Source organism: Coenobita brevimanus, chromosome 5 (assembly GCF_032717465.1).
Source record: "Coenobita brevimanus isolate Jiangsu-jjx chromosome 5, ASM3271746v2, whole genome shotgun sequence".
Taxonomy (NCBI): domain Eukaryota; kingdom Metazoa; phylum Arthropoda; class Malacostraca; order Decapoda; family Coenobitidae; genus Coenobita; species Coenobita brevimanus.
This window is the reverse complement of record NC_136958.1, coordinates 22,830,333-22,845,318: the sequence shown is the minus strand read 5'-3', so window position 1 is coordinate 22,845,318 and position 14,986 is coordinate 22,830,333. Positions and strand designations below refer to the sequence as shown.

At 39.3% G+C, this 14,986-nt stretch overlaps 1 protein-coding gene across 1 annotated transcript in view; it reads right to left on the bottom strand.

The window, feature by feature from the left end:
- The window catches only part of LOC145398469 (trans-1,2-dihydrobenzene-1,2-diol dehydrogenase-like), an 88,806-nt gene that overhangs the window by 65,900 nt on the left and 7,920 nt on the right, over window positions 1-14,986 (bottom strand). The window contains exons 2-3 of the mRNA XM_080271349.1: window positions 10,441-10,670; window positions 9,621-9,784 (exon numbers count right to left, since the gene is read on the bottom strand). Coding sequence (XP_080127475.1) covers window positions 9,621-9,784; window positions 10,441-10,642 — 366 coding nt within the window. The 5' untranslated portion in view covers window positions 10,643-10,670. The remainder of the gene's footprint in view (window positions 1-9,620; window positions 9,785-10,440; window positions 10,671-14,986) is intronic.

Here is a 14,986-nt window from a genome sequence, read left to right as displayed (position 1 = left end):
GGATGAAATCAGTGGAAAATTCAGGGGAAGATTTACTTATTGCAGCGCGGCCATGCAGGCAAGAGGAGAGGGTAGTGGAGGGGAGGTAGGGAGGGGAGTCATGAATGGGGAGAAATGGCTAAATTGTCAACAATGGTTGGGAGTACAGATGAGATTAGGAGTGCTGACTAGTGTTGGACATTGGCAGTACTGATAGATGATACAAGCCACCACTTGAAAGCCCGGGCGAATTCAAAATAACAGAATCACAAAAGTGACTCCCCGCGGTATGATCCCTTGCTCCCAAGTATATATATATATATATATATATATATATATATATATATGGGATATGATAAAAAAGAGAGGTGAGGCTAAATTGAGGAGTGAGATGCAATGCGTTGATGAACGAGAGATTGAATTAGCAAGAGCTGCGTACTGGAGTTTGAATTCAGAAGTAAGAAGGTTAGCTAGGAGAGATAAAAGAAGATGTGTGGATGAAAAGGTTGCAGAGACTGAAATCCTAATAAACAAAAATGATGTACAGAGTCAAAGAATAGCATATGAATCGATTAGAGAACTGAGTGGTAATGCAGGTAAACGCAAGGAAATACCAATTAGAGACAGGGAAGGAAATTTATTGACCAAAGATGGAGATATTAATAATAGATGGAAAGAGCATTTTGAGACAGTTCTTAATAGACCAATACCACCAGAAGAGGATATACCGTCTGCTCAGGAAGATTTAAATATAGAAACAGGAGAGTTGAGGCTTGCAGAAGTGGAGAAAGCAGTAAAACAGTTAAAGAATAATAAGGCACCAGGGGAGGATGGTTTATTTCCGGAAATGTTTAAAGTGGAGGGGGATAGATTAATAATGATCTTGACCAAGCTATTCAATAAGATATGGGTGATGGGGTTACTACCATCAGTTTGGAAGAATGGTGTAATTGTTAAAGTTCCGAAGAAAGGAGACCTGAGTGAATGTGGTAATTGGAGGGGAATCTCTTTGTCACCGATAGCTTTGAAAGTTTTCAGTAGAGTGTTGTTAAATAGGTTGGAGCCGGTGGTTGAGAGTATTCTGAGGGATGAACAGGCTGGTTTTAGAAAGGGACGTGGTTGCAATGATCAGATCTTTATAGTTAGGCATTTGATGCAGCAAGTTAATGAAATGAGAGTACCGTTAAGTCTTTGTTTTGTTGATTTTGAAAAGGCTTTTGATAGTGTTTCGAGAGAGTCTATGGGGAAGATCATGAGACATTATGGAATACCAGAGGAGTTTGTGAGGGTCATTATGAACATGCATGAGGACACATTTTGTAAAGTGATGGTTGATGGTTGTCTGAGTGATTCGTTTGAAGTCAAGTCCGGAGTAATTCAAGGTGGTGTTCTATCGCCTTTACTATTTATATTGGTCATTGATTACATTATGAAACGTGTTGGAACAGAAACCGATGCAGGTATACTTTGGGGAGAGAAGAGGAAACTTTTGGATTTAGATTATGCAGAAGATATAGTTTTGATTTGTGATGGGCCAGAAGAGATGCAGAGAGTGTTGGACTGTTTGGTGAGTGAAGGTCCCAAGGTGGGTTTGGTTATTAATTGTGGAAAAACTGAAATAATCAATATGAATATGGAAAATGCTCAGGAATGTGTAATTGGAGGTATGGTTGTAAAGCAAGTTGATAGGTTTAAATATTTAGGTACTTATTTAGCCAAGGATGGTTCTTTGAACTTTGAATTCGAGGAAAGGTTAAAGAAGGCTAATCAGGCAATGGGAATGCTTAAAAATATTTGGAATAATAACAATTTCTCTGTGCATACAAAAATCAAACTTTATAAGGTAATGGTTAGGAGTATCTTAATTTATGGACACGAGTCTTGGTACAGCACAGTGACTATGGAAAATAAATTCTTGGTGTTTGAAAATAAAGCACTTAGAAGAATATTAGGAGTTAAGTGGTGGGAAAGGATACCAAATAGTAGAATTAGAGAAATAACGGGAGTGCAGCCGATCGATGAATATGTTAGATTCTCACGATGGAAGTGGCTAGGACATGTGTATAGGAGACAGGGAATAGTACGAGGTACACCAGGGTGGGTGGCACCTGGTAGGAGAGGTAGAGGAAGGCCAAAAGAGACGTGGGTGAGGACAATGAGACGGGAAGCTGGAGATGAGTGTTGGGGAGATCTTGAGGAGTTAGCACAAGATAGGATGTGGTGGTGTGAGTTCATCGAGGCCCTATGCATCCCCGAGGGTGCCACAGGAAATGATTGATTGATTGATTGATTGATATATATATATATATATATATATATATATATATATATATATATATATATATATATATATATATATATATACATAGTTTAGGAGTGACAAGGCAGCAAACTTCATTGAGGTCGTCTGGTACCCCATCTAGCATTCCGTGTAACATTTTTTTTTTTGTTTCAGATTCTAGATATTATTGACTATGCCACTGCCTGTTGAGCTATTCTACAGTCAGGGGGGGGGGGAGAATTGGAGAAGATCCTCCCATTTCTGATGATGATATTGACACTTACAGTGATTTATCTATCGATAATGACTATGAACCACAAAATATCAGTCTCGTTTATGTTTATTTGATTTGTTAATCATTCGGGGGATTTATGATTATAAATGTCAATATTGTTTATGTTCTGAACATAGATTCAGTTTAATTTTTCGTGTCATTTCATTTTCATGATACTGTCATTTTTTTCTTTCTGTGGTATTATAACTGATAACGTTTATATTATCATGTACAGAGCATGCAGAATGAATATGAATGATGTAAGCTAAAAATGTATATCACATTAGTCATCAAATGTGCAAACTTTCAAAAATTTTGTAGAAATTCAATAAAATTTTGCTTTCATTAAAATACTAAAACACACACACACACACACACACACACACACACACACACACACACACACACACACACACACACACACACACACACACACACACACAAAGGGACACATGGTGGACTGGCTCCACGCGCTGTGTCCTGGGCAACACATGTACAAAATTTAACATTTGTACCTTTCTTCATATGGCAGAAATCCACAAATTAAGTTGGGGTCTTTCAGGCCCCCACATGGTGTTCCGTGTTATGTTCTCCCACCTGGCGTAGGAAGGGATATATATATATATATATATATATATATATATATATATATATATATATATATATATATATATATATATATATATATATATATATATATATATATATATATATAATATATATATATATATATGAGCCTCTGTGGTACAGTGGTAGAGTGTGCGTTTCGTACGCTGGTGAGAGGGGGTTCGCCTCCCGCCAGAGTTGTAAAAACTTTGGGAAACATTCACCAAACCACTTGCTACTTTGGCGGACACAAGGGGTGCTGTGGTTGAACCGCTTAAGGCGGGTCGATTACACTTGGTTCACAGACTACACACAGATCCAAAGCCACTACAACACTACAATCACACTCACAAGCACTTCTCACCCTACATACAGTCTCTACCAGAAAGCCTAAGCCACTAGGTAGAGATACATTGGCTGTATCGTCCGTGCTTCGGAAGGGATAGGCCGGTCCTGCAGTGGACTTCAACGGCTGATGATGATGATGATATATATATATATATATATATATATATATATATATATATATATATATATATATATATAAACAATTATATACTCTGCACTACGATCTCAAGCCCATGGCTGACGTAGCCATTGCCCTTCCTAACTTCGCACGTCAACTGCATGAGATAACGACCTTTCTATCACCCATCAGGTGGAAACAGGAACAGGACACGTTCTGGCACCCTCTTTACTTGCCCATTATATGGAAACTACAGTATATCCAGGCAAAGTTCTCCAATTTAAATGAAAATTTTCTAGCCAGGCACCTGTCGGTCATTCACATGTGAAGCGTGGTCTCTTTGATATGGAAGGAGAAATCCTTAGTGGCTTATTTGGAACAGCGACAACTCCTGACCTCTCTGAATTCAAATCCGACCATGTTGAGTTATCCGATACCCCTGAGTCTCAAAATCGAGTTATACAGATTCAACACACTATGCTACAGAAGATCGTGGCCCACTGAAATGAAGTAACATACACATTAAACAACTTCTCAGACATTCTGAAAACAGATCTCAAAAATTAACTCTGTTTCAGACAGGGCCAGATTAAGTTATGGCAAGGCCCTAGGCCATTCCTTTTGCGAGGCCCATCGACCTTTCTTTTCTGATAATCGGATTTCACAGTTTTCGCAGAATACTTCAAATTATTGTTTCATAACACCAGCTCGTGACACCATGGTAGGTACACAGCAGAATCAGATCAGACTGATCATTTATTGTGACAGTGAAAGATAACGATATGCATGTAATTAATGCTGCACTTTTCTGGATTTCATGTAGGAAAAATAATAATATCACCAAAATCTGCACGCTTCATGATGTCAGATTTGAGAGTCAGCAGAGGTAGGTTACACAGTCTGTCCTTGTTCACGGTTGACCTCAGGTGATTTTTCACCAACTTCAGAACAGAGAAAGACCTTTCTCCTGCATTAGCTGCCGGGAGTGTTAAACAGAGCTGATACATGACTTCAACACTGGGGAACGTTTCGGTGATCCCCATGCTACGCATGTGCTGCAAGATGACTGAAAGTGGGCACTTATCAGGTAGTACTTGCTTCATGTATGCTGAAAATTACACAATTTCTTTGACAAACATGGTTCGATAACTGCCGAGAAGTGAGCCTGCAACTTCACTGCCGCTTTTTTCAAGTCATATTCTGACATACAGGTGACTCCAAGCAGAACAGTGAACCTGTCTTGCAGTACGCGGTAGACCCTCTTACGCTACTCCAATTCCACTGCCAGTGAGTCTAGAATGCAGAAATGTATGGCCCTTTTGAACTTCTGTTTTGGGGACAGTTGAGCTTCATTGTCTGGTTCCTTGAAGAAGTGTTTCCACTTCCGCGAACGTTGCTTTTCTGATTGATAGCTGGCATTCTGGACCAAAACACAAGCTTTCTTCTCTATGTCTTCAAAAGAATCATCATTGTGAAGTGCTGCAACACAGTCGTACAGACTTTCATATAGATTCACACATGTAGCAATATCTTTCTACATTCTGGAGACTTTTATTGGTGTCATCCAATAGTCACGCAAGCCCATACTATGCACAGAATGGCTGTTTATAGCTCTTTCCATTTCTGATGGCAGACTGGATGCTTCATTTCTGGTTGATGCTGTTTGATGAGAGTCCTCTGACAAGGCAACCAACACTGCTCTTACTTTGAGGAAATTTTTTTTCCAGTGCTTGTGTGGTGTCAGCTCGAGCTGACCATCGTGTATTCAACAGCGATTTCACAGCAGATCCGTGACTTTCGACTCGGAGAATAGTCCACCGATGAGGAGGGAAAGAAGGAGTTGTACAGTGCCTGTAAGAACCCAAACAACGACACCGCATCAACGCAGCACTCTGGGGTGCGTGAGGTGACCAGGTAAAGCAAATGAGCCAAACAAGGCACATACCTTGCCGGTGTGCTGATTGTCTTGATTTTAGCTTGCAGGCCTTGGTATCTGCCTGACATATTCCTAACACTGTTGTAGCTCTGGCCACGACAATCAGCTATCGATATGTCATGTTCTCGGAGAGTCTTATGAACAGCAGCCATCAGCATTTCGGCATTGTGACCCAGTATGGGGATATATTTCACGAATCGTTCCACAAGTAGTCACTCGATCTAACATAGCATACAGTGAATGCTATTTGATTGACGTGTCAAATGTCAGGTGCTGAGTCTACTCTTATGGGGTAGATATTTGGCTGCTTTGACCTCAGCGACGATGAAGAGAGGACTTGTGCCATGAGACTGATTATTTCGTTACAAGTTGTTGAAGACATGTACGAAACATAACCTCGACCAACATTACCACATCATGACACATGATCTGCAATGAATGGGTCGAATTCTGCCAATAAATCGATAATCCCCAAGAAGTTTCCATTGCTTCCCGACCCGAATACTTCATCTCCACATAACAGTAGACCTCTCTCAGCTAAGAATTTGACAACAGCAACAATTCGTTCCAATGCACTTCTCCAGTACTTCCATTCTTTTCCGTACTGTGTTTCTAAATGCGTATTTATACCACCCTTCCGTTTCAAAGTTACATTATGACACAATTGCTGTGTGTAGTGCTATTTTCATGCTCTGCTATTCGTTGAGATGAGTTTTTCCATTCACTGAATGCAAGAGTGAACATATTTTCTCTGTTGGAAAAGAGCTTGCAAGCCATACAATAGACATTACCAGAAGATGACCAATTACGTTTGACAGTCTTGCCAATTTCCGTAAAAACACCAATTTCTTCAGATATCGAGTTCTGCCATCACTGTAGTTCCTCGCTGTTCTTTTAAAATCGGTGTCCAGGGACTGGTTGAAGTTTTTGGCTGCAAAAGCTCGACGAAACTCACTCGACATTTGTTCTGGCCACATATGCGGGTTATTCATTACAGCTTTTGTGGGACTGTATTTAAAGTCCGTCACTTCTTGGTCTGATGGCGTTGAAGCTGGTTTATGTGTTCGAACTTTAGCCTGCGATTCATTTCAGCACTCATAACAAAACATTCGATCATCATTATAGAGTAACTCTATCTTCATTTGCCACAGTCACAGGTTGTAATTACCAACTTAAGGTAAGCAGAAGCTAAACCATAAAAGAATTAGAAGCAGAACCCGGACATGTCTTTAGCTAACTGAACTGCAGTGTTGCTAACAGATGAGACGGTTCATATATATATATATATATATATATATATATATATATATATATACCCTCTCGCACATGATAAGTTTCAGTAAGTTCTCCGGCGCACGATTTTTTTTGCGAGGCTGCCTGGCCCGGCTGCCAGCGTGCGGCAAATAACACTTATTCTCTCCTTATTTTCGCCACCCAAACATCAATATACTGCCATGAAACCTATGTCATCTTATTCGTCGATGTTTGTTCTAGCTGATAAGCACCACAAAAAACAGGAAAACACGAATAAAACAACATTAGGTGGCCGTGAATAAACATTTCTCTATGTCACGTTCACTTCCCAACATCACCATTCGAATGTTTTCCATCATACAGGAAAATGTTATTAAAAGTTTTGATAAAGAATTTCATCAGCTTTCTAAAGAGAAAAATCAGGTTGTGATACAATTTGCAGTTTTCGAGAAAATTGCCAAAAACTGAAAGCCATTTTTGAAAAAAAAAATTCAAGGAGCTCTAATACTGAACTCTTCTCGCACATGTTATGTTTTTATTGCATAATATTATGCAGAATTTCACGAGCTTTCTAATGACCAAAAATGGTTTCGATACGGCTCATAGTTTTCGAGTTAATCCCCAAAAACGACTGGGAACTCACGTCCGTACATCACTCGTGATATGCGCACAGCATACGCAATATTCCCACCTCCGTAACAATGAATTCTTATCATATATATTACATTGTTATGTCTTGTACATACGTAGAATTTACTGCTCTTTATCAAGGTTCTTACAGGAAATCGATACGTCCAATAGTTTTCGAGTAATTGGCCGACAAAGTGAGATTACTCCTCCGAGCGCTTTCAACTTTACCAAAACAGTCTGTTCCTCCAACTTTTCCAACAGAAAATGCTCCCAAAGGCTTATACTCTGCAAATGAACATACGTAGAATTTACTGCTCTTTATCATGGTTTTTGTGGGAAATCGTTACATCCAATAGTTTTTCAGTAATTAGACGACAAACTTAGAATACTCCTCCTCACCCACACATGAGATAAAAAACATTCTTTCCCTGCTTCACCCACGGCTACATATTTTCACTCGTTACATTTTATTATTTTCTTTTTTTACTCAGAGTATACACGCAAAATATCATAAGGTTTTTGATAGAGCTGTCAGAAACTCGACATGACCACTAGTCTTTTTGCTAGGTTCTGATACTGAAGCTAATCTTTCTTCCATCTCATATGTGTGTATGTAAAAAATATTACTTAGTTGTGTAAAAAATATTGAACTATAGAAATAGATCAATATACAAATCAACAAAATGCGGATAACTCATTCTCTCCAGAGGTGTTGAGATGCTGGCAGTAGCTTGAAGATGAGGAGTTATGTAGTGTGTGAGCGTGTGTGGGTGAGTGTGTGTGCATGTGTGTGTGTGTCTGTGGTTGTGGCATATTTTCTTCTCTCCTTGTGATACATTTGACTAAAACACATCCGATGCACACAATAGATTTCTCCATGAACATTCGCTGCACGACATACGTATGTATATGTGGCTGTGGAATATTTCTTGTCCCTTACACTTGTGCTATGTTTTAGCTAAGTCAGTCAAAGCATGAAATATTTCTCTGTGAACACTCGCTGCACTATTTTATATGTATATTTCACACTAAACCATACACAATATAAAACACTATCACATGTTTCCATCCGAACCTCATCTATTATTCCTGATTCTATGGCATACATGACCGCCTGTTTCCTTAGCGACTGTTGTATATCTCTCTGGCGTGCATAATGCCTGCCATGGTAGGTCAGTTATTTCACCAATCCAGGCACTGTATGTTTCACAAATATAAGGATTGGATTCACTATATAAAGGCAAAATACTCACATCATTTATGGGCAGGGTGAAGCAGAGTGGAAACCCAGTTATAACAAACCACACTCCTGCCTGTAGGCTTAACGGCTGATAATGGGCCTCAATGATTTACAGACAATACATCTATGTTCCATAGACACAATCACTTCACATTATAGTAAAAAACACTGTACAATCATAATATTTCAATAATGGCATCTGCCTCGGGTGGGAGGGGGAAAATGGCCGGTTTAAAGGAATGCTGACAGTTGCGCTATACTGAGATATTTTTGCTATGCATTGCCTCATCAGAGCAGTCACAGTGTTGCCAAATGCTTACCTAGGAAAAGAGATGCACACACTGGAACGCACCAAAATTTGATGCAAATCGGCCGAAAACTTTTCTTTTGATGGCGTTTTTTCTGCTTAGGAACGCGATTCGAGTGAATGAACATCTTTAGAATAATCCACATGAAATGCGAATCGCGTGAGTGACCCTGAGAGGGTAAATATATATATATATATATATATATATATATATATATATATATATATATATATATATATATATATATATATATATATATATATATATATATATATATATATATATATATATATATATATATATATCCAGTATATATATATATATATATATATATATATATATATATATATATATATATATATATATATATATATATATATATATATATATATACACACACATACTCATTTATTATACTTCAAATGCCCAGGATACAGTCTTACCTCCATATGAAAGAGAGAGAGAGAGAGAGAGAGAGAGAGAGAGAGAGAGAGAGAGAGCATCCAGATTCCAAATGACCTTTATAAACAATGTTTTCCGTTTCATTGCAACTCGTATGTTGTGAAATTCATTCAAGTTTATGAGAGAGAGAGAGAGAGAGAGAGAGAGAGAGAGAGAAGGGAGGAGCTGTGTTATAGCTACTGACCTCCATCAAGAAGCGCTTTTGTTCCTTTGCCACTTGTAACAGTTGTTTTGTCTCCTTCACATTCATACAAAGGGGCTTCTCACAAAGGACATGCTTGCCCGCCTCCAGCATCATGGTAGCCAGTGCCAGGTGCTGAGGGTGGATGGCGCCTATGTACGCTACATCTGTAACCACCAATGAAGTAGTTAGGTCACCCTCTAGATACAGGATGGTGTGCATTTACCAAAGTTGTGTGTATGTGTGTGTGTGTGTGTGTGTGTGTGTGTGTGTGTGTGTGTGTGTGTGTGTGTGTGTGCTGGAAAGAATTGTTGTGTGTTCAAAAGCAGGGTATGTGGCTTTGTGATCCGTATGATCAGACATTCTGTAACACTGAAATTAGTGCACAGTTGTGTGAACTTATTTGTAAATGACACTACCACTTTCTTCAGGAACTTGATAATTTTGCCTGTCATCGGTCTTCCTGCAGAACAATGAAATCGAGGATGAAGGCCATGCATCACTAGAATGGTTCGAACTTTCAGGAAGGGTTTGGAAGTTTCCCCCTTTTTTTTAATATTGACCAAAGTGTTGATCGACCCCTGTTTTTTCAAAATAGCTACTGACAATAAATCACCATAAGTAAAAAGATTCACTGTCCTTCAGTATTTCAGCGAATTTTGGGTTCTATTGTTATTTATTTTTATATCCATCTGTATCATAATATGCCACATGCATGCCTCACTCGTCGATCTGAATGTCTATCCAGTTCAGCAACCAACCAACCAATTTTATCACCTAAATTACCAAAACAATCCAGTACCTAATCATCCAATTTGCTCACCAATCTTTGGATCACTGGCCAGCTCAGCATAAGATCCATAAGCTTTCTCAATTCCAAATCTATCAGCAAACTTCTTGGCGTTGTCAATGTTTCTGGATGCCACCGCCACAACACGATGCTGGGAGGTCGGGTACACTTTCAGGGCAGCAACGAAGTCACTGGATATCTTACCAGCGCTGACGATACCCCAGCGTGTTGCCATTTTAGTGTTGCTATGCAGATTCTGAATCCTGAAGAGAAATGTTTGTGGTAATTTTTCCCTCCTAACGGGTAACTCTCTAAAAGGATATTATTACTTATAAATGATAGTTTTAGTTAAATTACTGAATGCTATTATTACCACCTGACTTATACCCTGTACTGCTTGTGAGATGCTTTACTTCCACAGTAAATAAAGTGAAATAATAAGAATAATGTTAATTTTCGTTGATTTGCAGAAGCCGGACAGAGAATAAATATACAAAACAGTTCGGTTCAAAGAGTATTACTAGGTCATAGAGGTAATACATGAAAAAAGTAAATAAGGCAAGGAAGTTTGAGAATGTGTGAGTCTGAATGGCTGATGGCGCGTGAGTTAAGAAAAGGATATCATGCATCCCCTTTGTCTGCAAGAGTTTAAGCTACAACAACCGCAGTAATTATAATCATTATCATGATCATCATCATGCCTATTTTTTCCACCTGTTGGTAGGGTGAGGTAGGATCCAGATAGCAAGGAAAAGGAAAGAATATGATAGTAAACCCATGTCCAATGAAATGGGCCACACATCAAGGCATTCACCATCCAAGCTCCTATAATCCTGGCATTACCGGACAAGCATATCATTCCACACATTACCTCAAAATTATCCATCAAACAAAGGTAGGAAGGATGCGAGAACAGGTAGTCCTCCGTGCAAACAGCCCGATCTTACATCAGTTCGCCAGGCTCGTCAGTCTTAAAACCTCTCATTCTCACGCGCTCTTTTGCCATTTGTATCCATCCTCTTGGCCTCCCATTTCTCCTCTCACCGGAAAACCTGTTCACATACTATACTCCTTTCACATATACCCATGTTTGTACCACTTCTCTTCATATGACCGTACAATATATGGTATATATGCCCTCCTTATCTATGTTGTCCACAGATTTCCTTACTCCACATATTTCAAGAATCACATTATTCCTTATCACATCCACTATCTGCACTATATTTAATTCATTATCTACCAAATTTCCACTTCTCTTAATCATGACTTTTCATTTTCATACCGTACTAAAGTTTCACTTCAGTGTGTGTAAAAGCAGGGCTAAGATTTTCTCATGCATGCCTCTCGCAGACGCCACACTCAAACTCTGTTGCAAATCAAGGGGTTCATAGCATCAGCTACACTCCTTCCCAGCTCCACTCTATTTTCTACTTCTTTTGCACATTTCCCTCTTCTCTTTCATTACACTCAACTACACAGACCCCTTCACCACCAGATGTTTGCAGACATTCACAAAATCTACAGCAGTCTATCAGGCTCTTGTTCACTATTTGGTTAGTACATTGGATTCTAGATATATACATCATCCTTCACCAATAATTTTCAACGCCATGTAGCTCTGCTTGACTGAACATTTACCTCTCATAACCCCCTCCATGTATATTTTGAACAGCCATGAAGACATTACACAATCTTGCCTCCCAAAAAGAATCTTAAAGCACTCACTATTTTTTTTTTTTTTTTTTAGGCTTCATTACCATTATAAAAACTCAGTGAAATAAAGGAGCTTACTGTATGCAATGAATCTCCGGAAAAACGTTTCGTAATTACCTCCGCCAAGGATGTTATTTTTTACATCGCGATGGTTTGTTTGTTTGTCTGTCTGTCTCCTGTCTGTCTGTTAGCAGGATTGCTCAGAAAGTTATGAACAGATTTTGATGAATTTTGTGGAAGGGTGGGCCATGAGCCAAGGATGATATTATTAAATTTTGGGGCCAATCCGGATCCGAATCCTGTATTTACGGATCCGGATCCGGGATTACTCAAAAAGATCTGAACGGATTCTAATTAAATTTTGTGGAAGGGTGGGCCATGGGACAAGGAAGAAATGATTACATTTGGGGGCGGATACGGATCGGGAGTATCCCCACAATATCTCGAAAAGTTCTTGGTGAATTTCAATGAAATTTTGAGGAAAGGCGAGCCATGGACCAAGAAATAATTAAATTCTGGAGCGGATCCGGATTTGGATCCAGAACCTATATCCACGGATCCAGATCGTGATCCTGTTTGATTGCAATGGCACTGGCGGAAGTTTGCACTCTCTGAGCGCTTTCTAGTTAAATATTGTATTTGTTACCTCCGCCAAGAAGGTTATGTTTTAACCAGCGTTTGTCTGTTTGTCTGTTATCAGGATTACTCAAAAATTTATGAACGGATTATAATGAAATGTTATGGGAGTGTGGGCCATAGGCCAAGAAAGGCATGATTAAAATTTGGGGCGCATCTTGATCCGTATCCTGAGTATCCCGCACAATATGTCCAAGAGTTCCCCATGAACTTCAATTAAATTTTGTGGAAAGGTGGGCCACGGACCAAGAATGAATTGATTAAATTTGGTGTCGGATCCGGATGAGGATCCTATATCCACGGATCAGGATCCGAGATTCCTCAAAAAGTTATGAACGGATTTTGACGAAATTTTTTGGAAGAGTGGGCCATGGGCCATGGAAGAAATTTCCATATTTCGGGGTGGATCCGAACCCGAAGTATTCTGCACAATATCTCCAAAAGCTCTCGATGAATTTCAATAAAATTTTGTGGAAAGGTGAGTCATTGAGGAAGAAAGAATTCATTAAACTTGGGGGCGGATCCGGATCCTATATCCACGGATCCTGATCCGGATCCTATTTAATGGCATTGCCGGAGGTAGGTGCTGTGAGTGTCTCTAGCTCCTCTTTGTTTACCTCATCGTATGCTCTCTCCATGTCCATAAGTACCATAAATACCGTAAAGTCCTCAAAAGCCTTCTTCACCGTTAGTCTCACGGTAATTATTTGATCCATATACCCTTTGCTGTTTCTAAAGTCATCCTATTCGTCACTCTCCAGGCCTTCTGATATGTGACTTCCTTTCTCTTACGATAATTGTTTCACTTACATATCCTCCAATACTCAACAGATTTATGCCACGATTCTCACCGACACGGAGAGTATGTTTTCACCCCTGTTTGTTTGTCTCTTTGTCTTTTAGGAGGGTTACTCAAAAACTGAATAACAGATTTGGACCAAATTTGGTGAATAGACAGCCCATGTTCCAGGGAACAGTCGATTAACTTTTTGGACCGATCTGAATCGTATTACAGATTCTAAATCCGGAAAACATTTTTTGTGAAAACCTAATCAATGATGAGAAAACCTATCCCATTATGAAAAGTGATTTGGAAAATTCTTTCCCGTTGTCAGATAGATACGCTCCATTTAACGCCCCTCTAGCTGTGTTTCCACCTACTTCAAGCACTTATATTATGCGGGGGTAAAACAGATTTTTTTTTTTTCCATTTTACTCGCAGATTTCTGCGTATCCAAGCATCCTAACATATGCCTAACAAACACTTCATTCTCTTCTAAACACTGTACATAATCATCTCTGCATACACCTCACAATAGTCTGCTGCCTTTCCGTTCTTCTGCATCCATGTTTTCTTCACTTTTGTCATTGTCACAAGTTGATACTACATTCCTTCTCTATACACCACCAAAACCAATTGTTTACTGCCGCTCCTCTCCCATCATTCTCATTCATAATCCTTTCAAAATATTATTTTCTTTTGCCCCTTATTTCATTTCGATTTGATAGTATTCTTACATTTTCATTCCTCTTAACTTTACATTGGCGTTCAGTTGTCCAGTGCCGTAGTTTACCGCCTCCTCCTTCTTCTTACTCTCAGCGTGTTCCCTTCTACCATCTCAAACGTTTTCTTGCTTCTAATCCAGCCAGTTCGTCCTCTTTCTCCATTGCCCTTTCTAACTTTTCAGCCTACTAAGTTGTGTCTTTTTCGTAGTTGCTAACCTAGCGCTATCACACACAGAGATGGCATTTCTGACTAAATACATTCTATATAGGTTTCACATGTTGTCCAGATCCGTTTACTTCCAATTTATATATCCCCCCTTCATTCACCTGGTATTCATCTGATGCGTTTTTGTTTCACAGTTTTTCCACGTTCATTTTTTTTTTTTTTTCACTGCGTGCTTCTCTCTCTCTCTCTCTCTCTCTCTCTCTCTCTCTCTCTCTCTCTCTCTCTCTCTCTCTCTCTCTCTCCATTTCGTTTGTTTTAGTTTATCCTTAGATACCGCAACCACATGACCAAGTAAACCTCTGCACCGCGTTCTCACTGTCCACATACTATAAACAGTCCAAAGCATCCTTCTTTCTTTGAGCTTCTATTCAGTGAGATTTCCTTCAGAACTCTATTCATTCTTTATTTTACTATGTAAACTAGCTGGTCCCTGCTGGTGGCGGGGGCCGGCCTTCAAGCAGGGGTCGGCCTACTACAGTATCACCTTTGTCTCTG